This window comes from Poecilia latipinna, unplaced genomic scaffold (assembly GCF_001443285.1).
Source record: "Poecilia latipinna isolate Pla-1442-1.1 unplaced genomic scaffold, P_latipinna-1.0 Scaffold2420, whole genome shotgun sequence".
In the NCBI taxonomy this organism is placed as follows: domain Eukaryota; kingdom Metazoa; phylum Chordata; class Actinopteri; order Cyprinodontiformes; family Poeciliidae; genus Poecilia; species Poecilia latipinna.
Window position 1 is genome coordinate 6,270 of NW_015115036.1, and position 12,463 is coordinate 18,732.

The following is a 12,463-nucleotide window of genomic DNA, read 5'->3' on the forward strand; positions in this document are numbered from 1 at the left end:
TGAGAATATTTCAGAACCTGTCAGGTAAATTCTGCAGGTCGTCCTCAGTGGTTGATCCGCCTGCTGGTTCCTCCATCTGATTAGAATAGCAGCACATTTATCGAGTTCACTGAACTATGACCTGCTGCTGCTTTACCACATGTTTCAAATAGTTTGACATATTTTTACCTGCAATGAGCTGCTGGACCAGAGTCGTTATCTGATGGAGGAAGTGTTCAGAGCGCCTTTAAAGCCCAGGCGGCTGCAGAACGTCTTCACTCTCCGAATTCAGAGCCTCCAGAACCAACGGACAAGATGTGCAGCGTGGCTAACGGTGAGCTAAAGCTACACATAGAAATGTTCATTTATTATTTTTAAAGTAAAACATAACTCTGATTGTGTACTTTTTAGCTTATTTTACTCTGTTGTTGTTTAACTCTTAAATATTTCAAATTATAGTCCATTATTTACATTGAATACAAAATACGGAAGCCGAATAATGTCAAAATGGTCTTAAATAAAAGCAAGTGAAACATTTAAACAAAAATAACTAACTCTCTTATATTAACCTGTTTTAAAATATTGTTTTCTTGTTTTCAGTTCTATTCAAACTTTAAAAATATTGTGTACATTTTTGTATTTCCTATAATCAAACTTTTTATTTCACAGCATACATTTTATATACAGGTTGTTTTCCTGTCCCAGTTTAAAACTGATATTTAAAATAAATCCTTCTACTGTACAGACTGTCAGATAAGTAAGTTTCTCCCTGACATAAAAACAGATTTTTTTTTTTACAAATTAAAAGCTTGTATGTCCTTTAATTCAGCATTGAACTTTAATTTAGATTGTTTTTTCTTGTGTTGACGTCTTGTGACTGTGAACTCTGGTTTCTAAAATCTCATGACTTAATTTATGGTTTATGTTTTATCTTTATTTTAGTTGTGTGTGTGTGTGTGTGTGTGTGGGTGTGTGTGTGTGTGTATGTGTGTGTGTAATGTGGTTTTCCTGCTTTGAAGGTCAGTTCTCTCAGCATCTTGTTTTGTAACTAGAGTTACATTCGATAAATGACAGTATGCATCCAGATGAGTCTTGGTTGTCATTGTACCATTTGAAAATAACCTTTAAGCAGCGTTATCGAATTTTTTATTAAGGAATGAGAATCTGTTTCAATAAGTAGAGAAAGATTAATCTTTCTCTTTAAGCTTCTTTATTCGAAGGCAAAAGCGTTTGAAGACCCGTCTCACTGATCGCAGTCAGGAGAAAAGCCCAGAACGACACACATCACATCGTTATATAGTCACATCAAGACAAAGACCCTCCCAAAGTCTGATCTTATCTCTACTGCCAGATGGACCACAGAGACAATCTGACCCCCAACTCATGAACCGTCCCTCACCTCTTGGAGGGACGATTTTATGGCAGGGAAGAGGGCAGATAAGGATTACAGGAGAAACTCCTAATTCTTCTTTGTCAGTTATTCATAGGTTCAGGGTCAAAGCAGGGTACAAACTACATTCCACCTGTCAGTCCTTTAAGACCATTGCCAGATTAAGCATTTTACCCAAGATGTCTTCAGGTCTCTTCTGCTATCACAACGGCGGAAACATCTAAACAATATCTGGAAATTTCTTTAATGGAAAAACACATCTTGCAGAAATTACAAAAACACAGCAGATTAATCACTAATTAAATGGTAAAAAGTAGTTCCATCAAAGATGAAATAAGGCTAAAAATGAAATGTTCTATTACAGCAGGTATTAATCATATTTCACTTTAAGCCAACATTCTGTTTTTAAAGTTTCTTATTGGTCTGATGTAATATTCTAATTCTAAATATTATGTTTTCATTAGCTGTAGGTAGAAAATAATGATAACTAACAGAAATAGAGGTTAGAAAAAACAGTCTGTGTGGAATTAATCTATAAAATGATCTTCTCTCAATGAATAGAAGGGATTTTTAAAATGATATTCTGATTTATTGAATGGGTCACAGTTTTTCTTATGAATATCACTACATCTCTTCCTTTTTTCAATATGAAAGGATTTATTTTAATCTGATCTGAAACTGAAGGAGCAACTCTGTTTGCTTTCAACAAGAACAACATTCCTAATAAATCTGCTTCTACGGAAGATGATTAAGACCAAAATTAATTCTGACTTTAATCTCAGAATTCATCCAGAATGTATATCTTTCATCCATCAAACACACTTTATCTGAATTAATTATAAAATCACCAGAGTTATTGTCCAGTCGTCCTTTTCTGTTTGAGTCTGTTTAGCTTTGGGCCCACTTTTATATTATATAACCACTAATTTATCCTTTCTGTTGTGTTTCTCCAGCAATCAAGAAAGTGGACCTCCACTGCCATGCCAACAATGTTGCCCATAACACCCATGAAATCTCTACCAGCCAACTAATTGTGAGACGAGGGCAGCCTTTCAGCATCACACTGGAGCTGGACTTCGCTTTCAGCACATCAGAGTCACTTAAACTGACGGTGGAAACAGGTGCCACACTTTTAACCTGGCTTTGAATCAGTTTCTGAATTCTGTTTTTGGAAAAAAGAATTCAGAGAGCTTGCACAGCTTGGAGAGCTACATAGAAATACATTTACCAGCCAAATTACCAGCAATTTCATCATTTCTGTCCTTCCTTATTGGCCCTTTGCACGTGACGTCACGCTATCCGGAACTCCGACCATTCCGCCATGACGGACGTCAAATCAACCAACAAGCTCCTTTAAGCTAATCTAAAAACAGACATCTATAATCTAATATATCGCTTCTATTTAGTTGATTTCACTTTGAAAATGGTCATAGCATGCTGCGCTGTCGTTTGCACAAACAGACAAGGATCCAAACCAAACTTGTCATTTTATTTTATAACTTTTAATGAGGAAAGATGCGATGGATAGAAGCTGTCAAACAGAACGACGACTGGGAGCTCTCTGTGTAACCGCGGATTGGCAGCGAACACGTTTTATAAGGTAAAATTAATATTCATATCCTTTATAAGTAAGTATGATTAGAAATATGTCAAATATCAGATTAAGTAGAAGGTAGGCGTCTAACCGTTGGTAACCATGGAAACACTGCCGCGCCGTCATGTAGCCTAGCATATATGAAAAAAACTGGTTAGCATTTCGTCTTTTGTATGTTTTCAAGGCTGCTCCGGTGTAAAGGGAAAACTGTTTATGACATATTAATATAAATCCCGTGCTGTGAATTCAGATAAAGTCTGTAATTTATTAACACGTCAGGAGGAAGGAGGTACGGGTCGGTTTCTAAGCTAGCTATTTCCAACTTTTGTAAATACCGTCGACTATGAGCCCCAACCAGGTGAGTTACGTTCACAAATTAGCTCAACTCGAACAAATAGAAGCCATGAATAAACTGGCAAAAACAGTTTTGGAAAACAATTTGAATGATTATGTGAGGTAGCTGCAAAGGGTCAATAGAAATCAGGAATCTAATGAAATATAAATTAATGTCACTTATGTACTGAAATAATTATCTCCAAAGGTCGTTTTCCAAAACCAAGCAGAGGGACCAAGTGCACTTTTGGTACCAGAGTAGCGACGTGTGATGTGGGCACTAAAGCTCTCTGGAGCTGCAGCATCAACGCCACGTCCTCCCTGCAGACGGGCTGTGTGACCCTCAATGTGACCCCTCCAGCTGATGCTCCAGTGGGGAAATACTCTCTGTCCATAGAGCTGGGGAGGCCGTCGGCTGTGAAGGAAAGCCTGGTGGTGCTTTTCAACCCCTGGTGTCAGAGTGAGTACTGACCCAAGAGAAACTTTCCAGACAAACCAGCCAAAGACAGAGATGGGCAGAAACTGCCCAACAACATTCCCCAACGGGAAAAACGTTGAAGAAGCCCATGTTGGTTGATTCATTGACAAGATCTTTGTGTTGGTTTGCAGATGACTGGGTGTACCTGCCTGATGAAAAGGAACGTCAGGAATATGTGATGAATGAACAAGGACACATCTACAGAGGGACGGCCCACTGCTTTAGTCCAATGTTCTGGGACTTTGGACAGGTGAGGTTTTACAAGAATCCATCCATCCATCCATCATATTTATTGTACATTCAGTAGAAAGCAACAAACACGTTTATTGGCCGTAGCTATACTTGTGAGTGGAGTTCCTCAAAGGTCTATCCTGGAGTCCATCTTGCTTTAGGTACACTTACAAAATCCATGTTTACCAAATTTCTGTTCGCTATTCATTTATAAATCTGTCTACAGAATCATTGCAATCTTTGTTTAACTGCTTGGAAAACACCAAAGCTTTTTGGTTTGGTTTATGTAGATAAAACAAACCAGCTGACTCGGATGCTTTCACTAATTGCCTTTATAAACATCTAAGATGTGGTTGAACACTCAGAAGCAACGACCATCAAACAACATGTTGGTACTCATACGTCCCGCATTCTGTTTCTTGCAGTTTGAAGAAGAAATGGTGGATATTTGCCTCAAGCTACTGGATGTCAACCCAAAACACAAGAGAGACCCTGAAGATGATGTTTCAGCTCGCTGCAACCCCATCTATGTTGGCCGTGTCATCAGTGCTATGGTGAGGCTAAACTTTCTCAAAAGGTTTGATTTAATTTAAACCTTAATATGGTTTAACATTTCTCCAGATCAACTGCTATGACGACATGGGTGTTTTACAAGGATGTTGGGATGGCAACTACCACGATGGTGTTTGTCCAACCAGATGGACCAGCAGCGTTAGCATCCTGCAGCGCTGGTTTCAGAGCGACTGCAAGGCGGTGAAGTACGGACAGTGCTGGGTGTTTGCTGGCGTGATGTGCACAGGTGACGTACCTTTATTTCAGTTTCTACTCGTGTTGCCATTGTGTAAAGCCAATTTAAATGCCGTCTGTTGTTCCGATTGCAGTGATGCGGTTCTTCGGCATACCGTGCCGCGTTGTGACAAATTTTGAGTCTGGTCATGACACAAACAACAGCCTCACGATTGACCAATATTTTGACGAGTATGGATTAAAAAAAATGGGAAAAGAAGACAGTATCTGGTAAGACGAATGCTCAACCAAGCTTCCAAATGAACAATAAACTCAAATTTTTAGCAACTATGACACAGTCCTTGGTTCCTTTGTTCCAGAGTTTTGAAGTTTTAGTCTTGAAGAAACCAATCCTATAAATTAGATTTACACCAATAAATCACCATTAGTCCTTGTAGGATTGTTAGGAGCTTTGCCATTTCTTAATGCCGAGCAGGAACTTCCATGTGTGGGTGGAGGGTTGGATGAAGCGCCCCGACCTCGACCAAGATGGCCGCTACGACGGCTGGCAGGTCTTGGATCCAACTCCTCAGGAAAGGAGTGAAGGTAAACTGTCCTTGTTCTTCCCCTCTAGTGAAGTTTGCTTTTCTGAAGGTTGCTAAAGTTGGATCTGTTTGCCTCAGGCATGTTCTGCTGCGGTCCAGCTCCGGTGAGCGCCATCCATGACGGCCACACCAACCTGAAATATGACGTACCCTTTGTCTTCAGCGAGGTCAATGCTGACGTCGTCAAGTGGAAGGTCAGATCGACTTCCTAATGTTTTAATATAGAGCCCAAAATCAATCAAGGGCAGAACTTATGGAGCTAAATTGAGGCCATAAAGTTTGTTCAAATGAAAATAAAAATTCCACTGATATTTGTGAGGCGTATGTTTGTGTGTGTTTTTTATCAGAAGGCTTTTTTTGTTTCAGAACTTTTTTTTTTTTTAAAACAAACTTTATGGCTCTAACTTAGCTCCATACATTTCTCACTTTCTCAGAGTTTTAAGTTTCAAATCTCTTTATTTCCATTTCAAATCTTAAGTTCTTTTGTTTGAAAATGTTTTTTTTTTCCAGTTTCAAATCTCTTGCTGTACCATCAGTAACATTTCAGATGTGTTTGATCTCAGATTAAGGCTGATGGCTCAAAGATAAAAATGAAATACCTCACTGATACGGCAAAGGTGGGCCAGAAAATCTCCACCAAGGCTGTTGGCAGCACAGCAATCAATGACCTGACAAACACCTACAAATACAAAGAAGGTAAAGATGCTAACGCTAACTCCTTCTCTCAAAGACTCGGGCGTATTTCATCAGTTTTAGTCATTTCATTTACTGATATTAGTTAGACTAAGCTAAAAATGCTCTACCTAATGCATCTTGAATCATTATGAGATGATTTCTCTGCTGGAAAAATAAAGCTTGGAATCAGTACAAAGGTTTGTTGATTAGAAAACATGGTTTGAAAAATTGTCTGTAGTTTATAGAGTTCTCCAGTAAAAATATCTTCACTGGATCCCCACCTATTCACTGATGTTAGCTTAACAGATATTAGCTTCTGCGGTAGATCGATGGTAATGTTAGTCCCAAATTGACACAAAAACTGTTTCTTCAGCTGAGAACGATTCAAACGTTTATTCTCACCAGGCTGCACAATGGAGAGAGTGGCCTTTGACAACGCTGTCAGACGGATGAACTCACCAGGCCACGATGTTCTGCACGGCACCTGTGAAGTCCTTGTGGTAAGAGAGGTGGAGCTGTCATTGGAGGTAAGTCTGACTTGCAACACTTTGTGTGAAAGTATATCAGAGTGAAACGATCAGATACATGTTGTCTTATCGACAGGAAAGCTGTTTAAGGAATTCGCAGGACATCAAACTGAACCTGAAGCTGAGCAACAGAGGTCACAGTGTGAAATCGCTGTCCATCTCTGTGAATGCCCAAGTCACAAACTACACTGCAACCAAAGTGAAGAACGTCCTGCATGATTCCTGTTTCCAAAGATTGAATGCTGGACAAGGTCTGTCCACGAATCACCCAACTGATCGATATGATCGGACCTATTTCAATCACTTTCACCCAGTAACTCTGAAAACAAGCAGGAAATTTCATGTAGCATTTATAATTTTATGTAGAAACATCTTTACCCTTCTGGGTCAATCATCAATGCCAATAACTGACATGTGTAGAAGAAGCATCATTACCTAAATGTCTTGCTTTTGCCTTTTTTGTAGTTGTGAATATTCCCATCCTGATCCCATACTCGGCCTACTGCAAGTACGCCGTCACCCACGACAGCGTGAAGGTGTCGGTCGACGCAACAGACGAAAACGGTGACATCTATGAAACCGACACTGACATCACCCTGGAAGAGCCGCCCATCTCCATTAAGGTCGGAAAATTCCTCATCAGGAAAAACAGTAGAGACAAAATAACAGTTGGGTCAGGGGTGTCCACAGTGGAGCCGGGGGCCAATTGTGGCCCTCGAACTCATTCTTGTGCAGGCTCCAAGTGCATTTCAAAAATGATACAGATTTGGCCCCTAGATGCAAATGGAGTCTTTTAATTTGTAATCAGGGTAAAAATTGTGAGCAACATAATTTTCTTACACAGGAATATGTAAAGTGCAACTCAAGCTGTAACAAAAAATAAAACCAAGTTTTTCCAGAGACTTCTACTGAAAAGCCGACTTTGCTGCATCCAAACCAGCTTTTATTCTTTCTTAAACTTTGCTAAATATAACAATTGTTTTGAAACAAATTGTGACTCAAGCAGACCATTTAAAGCAGGATGCTCTCTGCTTTAAATGAAAGTGATCTAGGTAATAACCATAATTATGAAATAATAGTAATGAAAACGGCATGTGATGTTTGCTCCAGGTTCTGGGTGAAGCTCGTCTGCACCACCCAGTGATGGTTCAGGTGGAATTTAAGAACCCGCTGAATGAGACGCTGAGGTTCTGCTCTTTGACCATCAGCGGCTCCGGACTCTTCAGATCCGAGCACTTTGAGAGGTAAACCCATTACTCTGGAGCTCAGTTAGGAAGCCATTTGTTTTTATTTACAAATTAAAAGTAGATTTATCTGTAGTAGAGTTGACTTGTTTGCCTTTTACCTAATGGTTAAATCTGATTTAACGTTCTAATGGGATTTGTCTGTGTGCCTCCTGCAGCATCAGAGAGCTGCCAGCCAACACGACTCTGACGCACCAAATCCAAACGACCCCCTACAGGGCTGGACTGAGGACGGTGGTGGCCGACTTTGACTGCAGCGCCTTCAGAGACGTGAAGGACAGCTGCACCGTCTACGTCAAGCCTTGAGTCATTGCCTTGGAGTCTCTGACTCTACAGTCTGCATCATTAAAGCTGGGCTTCAGGGCCTTTTGGGGACATATAACCAGAAATATTTACCCATTTAATTATGTTTTTTTTTTTTGGTTAATTATGCAAATTGTTTCATTTATTTTATTGGGTTAAACATTATATTGTGTTTGGATGGCATTGGATTTTATGCTAAAGTACTTTAATGGTTCATTTTGATTTCATTCATTATATTTGAAAAATGATGTAACACATTGTTTTGGGGATTACAGGAAGGGGCTAGAAACTATAAACTTTTCTTAACCCGAAGACTTTTTGTTTTTCTTCTCATTTGTGACAACAACGAACTTTTCATTCCTTAAAAGGTATTTTGAATCCACAATGTTAAGTTCTCTAAGCTTTTTGCCTTTCAAACAGTAGTAGCGTAATAATTGGTGTCAGTTACAGGTATAGTTAAATATCACCTGCATAGATTTGAGTTATTTCTGTTTACAGGATCTCAGGGACCTAGTAGGGTGCAGAAGGTTGTCTTTCCTTTAAGAGTTCTCCAAGTCAATAAGGAAATCTTAAATTGATCTCCAGGTTCAAGAAGACATGCAGGAAAGGTCCAGAGATTGGAAATCGAACCCAAAATGGTGCCCACTATTCTCTCTAAAGGAAATTTTAACATCTCATTGACGCATGGGATGATTAAAATATACAAAAAAGTTTTTTTTCAAATTAAAAGGTAAAATACATTTTCTTTAAAAAATTTTAAGGTGAAGAGGAAGTGATCTTAAGGACAAATTTTGAATTATTTAAGCTAGCTAAACAACGGTACACTTAAACAGTTAAACTGGCTGTTGGGTCAATGACGGGATGTATATTCTCTCAATTTATAGGGTATTTCCTTTAATATACATTTATACAATAATAGATTTCTTAATGCAGTACCTAAACTCAGTCCATAGGTGGTGGTAACGCGCCACTCGTTTTACAACAAGAAGACTGATGACGTAGCGGAAGTAGAATTTTGAATAATTTTGTCCGTGGAGTTGCTGAGGCTGTTGTGATGCTGAGATAAAAACAAATTCTAGACATTTTCCCATCATTTAGGCAAAAACAGACCTTGATGAGGATCCGGTACCGTCCGGTTCAGAGCCCGGTTGTTCTGTTTCATCAGGTAAAACCAACAAAGTGGAAAATAAGAAATTATTACTGTTTACATTTGTTAGTGTTTCTGAACAAACAGAGGCGGAAAATAATCAACTGATCTGTACTTCATTAATTGTAATTTTTCATTTGTATTGTCTTTTTATATTTGAGGACAAGCTTAAGAAATGCAGGAATTGCTGTGGTGTTTTAATTTTCTCTGGGTTCACGAACCATGTTTTGAATGTTTTAATTGTAGCGATAGTTAGCCTTCCCTGAATCTTAAAGCCGTTTTAGTTTGAAATTGAATGGCCCTACGTGATTGGCTGGATATCTATGGTGACGTAACTCATGTGGAATGCGTGGTTCATCGTTGAAAATTTAAATTGTTTTGTTTCAAGCCTTGGACACAGAAATGTTTAGTCTCATGGAGATAATGCAAATTTTTATGTAGTTAATAACTTAGATTTTTACTGCACAAATTAAATATTCATGAATCTTTCGAATTTTTACTATTCTTAAGTTGTTTTGTTCTCTTATCACTTTTATGTGTATAATTAATGTTTATTTGGAGGGTGGTGGAATGTTGTCTTGGCCTGGCAGTGACAAAAGGTAATGTTTAGTATCAAATTCTGCAGAAAAAAATAGTCTGATTTTTGGTTTTTACGCTCATTTAAAACTTAATTACTTTGTTGGCTCTATAAAACAATGAAAAAGTTGCAAAATGAGCAAACAATGTTTGTAAAACAATGTCAGGCTCCAGGTTCACCTTTAAGCACCAAGTCAGGTTACAACTTTTCTATCACTTTTGATTCTTTCTTATGACCAAGAACCGCACATTTTATTACAAACTCATCGTTGCCCTGAACTTTGGCTATCGCTAATCCTTGATTAAAAACCATATAATGCACCTTGAAAGATAAAACCTTGTGTTCAGTAGCAGAAGTTTAATGAAAACCAATAAAAAAACAAACATTTTCATGATAAGAAAACTTTCTGCTTAGCAAAAATGAAGCATTTTATACCTATGTACTTTACCATTTCAAGTCAGTTAATTTTTTCTAGGTAGTTTACTTGCAAAGAAAAGTCTTTAATGAAATTAGTTGTTTTGCTGTCACAATTAGAGCATTTTGATTAAACAAATAATTTGTTTTCTCTATATATCTTTAGGTTGCAGAAGACTTTGACCAACAGACATTTAAATCTAAAATCACGGCTTGATTTGAGCTGAATTAATCTCCAATGAAGGTTAAAAAGGCACATAGCAAAACAAAGCTGGAGCAGGAAGCCATCTCCTGCTCAATCTGTCTGAACCCACTGAAGCGACCAGTAACTATCGCCTGTGGACACAGCTACTGTATGAGATGCATAAATCTCTACTGGAACGGAGAGGATCACTCTAGAGTCTACATCTGTCCTCAGTGCAGACAGAGCTTCACTCCGAGGTCCATTCTGGTAAAAAGCACAATGTTGGTTGCTTTAGTGGAGCAGCTGAAGGAGACTGGACTCGGTAAGACTCCAGCGGACCACTGCTATGCTGGACCTGAAGATGTGGCTTGTGATGTCTGCTCTTGGAGAAAGATGAAAGCTGTCAAGTCCTGTCTGGTCTGTTTGGTGTCTTACTGCAAAGAACATCTTCAACCTCATTATAAATCTGCTTTTGATAAACACAAGCTGGTGGATCCCTCCAAGATGCTCCAGGAGAACATCTGCCCTCGTCATGATGAGGCGATGAAGATCTTCTGTCGTACTGATCAACAGTGTATCTGTTATCTCTGCACTATGGGGGAACATAAAGGCCATGAAACAGTCCCAGCTGCAGCAGAAAGAGCTGAGAAGCAGAAGAAGCTCCAAGTGAGTCTGCACCACATGCAGGAGAGAATCCAAGACCGAGAGAAAGATGTGAAGCTGCTTCAACAGGAGGTGGAGGCCATCAATGTCTCTGCTGATAAAGCAGTGGAGGACAGTGAGAACATCTTCACTGGGCTGATCCGTCTCCTCCAGGAAAGAAGCTCTGAGGTGAAGCAGCAGATCAGATCCCAGCAGGAAACTGAAGTGAGTCGAGTCAAAGATGTTCAGGAGAAGCTGGAGCAGGAGATCACTGAGCTGAAGAGGAAAGACGCTGAGCTGGAGCAGCTCTCACACACAGAGGATCACACCCAGTTTCTCCTCAACTACCCCTCACTGCCAGCACTCAGGGAGTCGACACACTCATCCAGCATCAAGATCCGTCCTCTGAGACACTTTGAGGACGTGACAGCAGCTGTGTCAGAGCTCAGAGACAAACTACAGAAAATCTTGACAGACCCCTGGACAAACATCTCACTGACAGTCAATGAAGTGGATGTTCAATTGTCAGAAATGGAACCAAAGACAAGAGATGAGTTCTTAAAATGTACACAAGAAATCACTCTGGATCCAAACACAGCTCACAGGAATTTGTTATTATCTGAGGGGAACAGCAAAGTAACATCAGTTGACAAACAGCAGTTCTATTCTGATCATCCAAACAGATTCACTGAGTATTATCAGGTCCTTAGTAACGAGAGTCTGACTGGACGTTGTTATTGGGAGGTGGAATGGAGCGGAGGGTTAGTTTATGTCGCCGTTTCAAACAAGAACATAAGCAGAGGAGGAGGATTTGGACTCAATAACAAATCTTGGACAATATGTTGTACCACAGACAAATACACATTTCATCACAAAGGCATTCCAACTCCAGTACCAGGTCCAGTTTCCTCCAGAATAGGAGTGTACCTGGATCAGACAGCAGGTATTCTGTCTTTCTACGGCGTCTCTGAAACCATGACTCTCCTCCACAGAGTCCAGACCTCATTCACTCAGCCTCTATATGCTGGGATCTGCCTGTTTGGTGACTCCTCTGCTGAGTTCATTAAACTTAAATAGTCAGCAGTGATCTGATGTCCAGTTTGTTAAAATGTGTATTTTAGTTTCAGTGTCTTTAGTCTCCATTACTGCTGCTGAGAGTTCATTGTTCTGTCATTTCTTCACTGCTCAGACATCAACACTGTAACTCTGCAATCTTTATAAACGGGTCTAGTCTCAACAGTCAGAGGGGAAATTCATGTAAATATTTAGCAAGCCATGAATTATCGTTAATGAAATTTCAATCTGTAAAAGGTTCTTCCATTGGTTGTAGTGTTTTTGTGTTGGAGTACTGGTCTAGTGAAAACTGAGCTTGATATCAGAAGCTTTCTTTCATAAAACTATTAAATGGATTAAG

At 39.4% G+C, this 12,463-nt stretch overlaps 2 protein-coding genes across 4 annotated transcripts in view; both read left to right on the top strand.

Annotated features, from left to right (window-relative positions):
- The first annotated feature begins 256 nt into the window (after window positions 1-256).
- LOC106937715 (protein-glutamine gamma-glutamyltransferase E-like) lies at window positions 257-8,535 on the top strand. The gene is made up of 15 exons (XM_015019358.1): window positions 257-313; window positions 2,323-2,490; window positions 3,505-3,756; window positions 3,906-4,024; window positions 4,431-4,559; window positions 4,627-4,804; window positions 4,887-5,022; window positions 5,228-5,337; window positions 5,415-5,530; window positions 5,900-6,032; window positions 6,417-6,538; window positions 6,615-6,789; window positions 7,004-7,161; window positions 7,649-7,782; window positions 7,941-8,535. Exons 1-15 carry the CDS (start codon window positions 295-297, stop codon window positions 8,086-8,088), a joined length of 2,097 nt encoding a protein of 698 aa, XP_014874844.1. The 5' UTR covers window positions 257-294; the 3' UTR covers window positions 8,089-8,535.
- Window positions 8,536-9,064: 529 nt separating this feature from the next.
- LOC106937716 (tripartite motif-containing protein 16-like) overlaps window positions 9,065-12,463 on the top strand; it is a 16,338-nt gene continuing 12,939 nt past the window's right edge. The window contains exons 1-2 of one of the 3 annotated variants that reach the window (XM_015019361.1): window positions 9,065-9,250; window positions 10,390-11,472. In XM_015019361.1, the coding sequence (XP_014874847.1) occupies window positions 10,462-11,472 (1,011 nt within the window). In that variant the 5' untranslated portion in view covers window positions 9,065-9,250; window positions 10,390-10,461. Of the gene's footprint in view, window positions 9,251-10,389; window positions 11,948-12,463 lie in introns of all 3 variants that reach the window. The other 2 variants (XM_015019359.1, XM_015019360.1) reach the window with 2 other exon arrangements.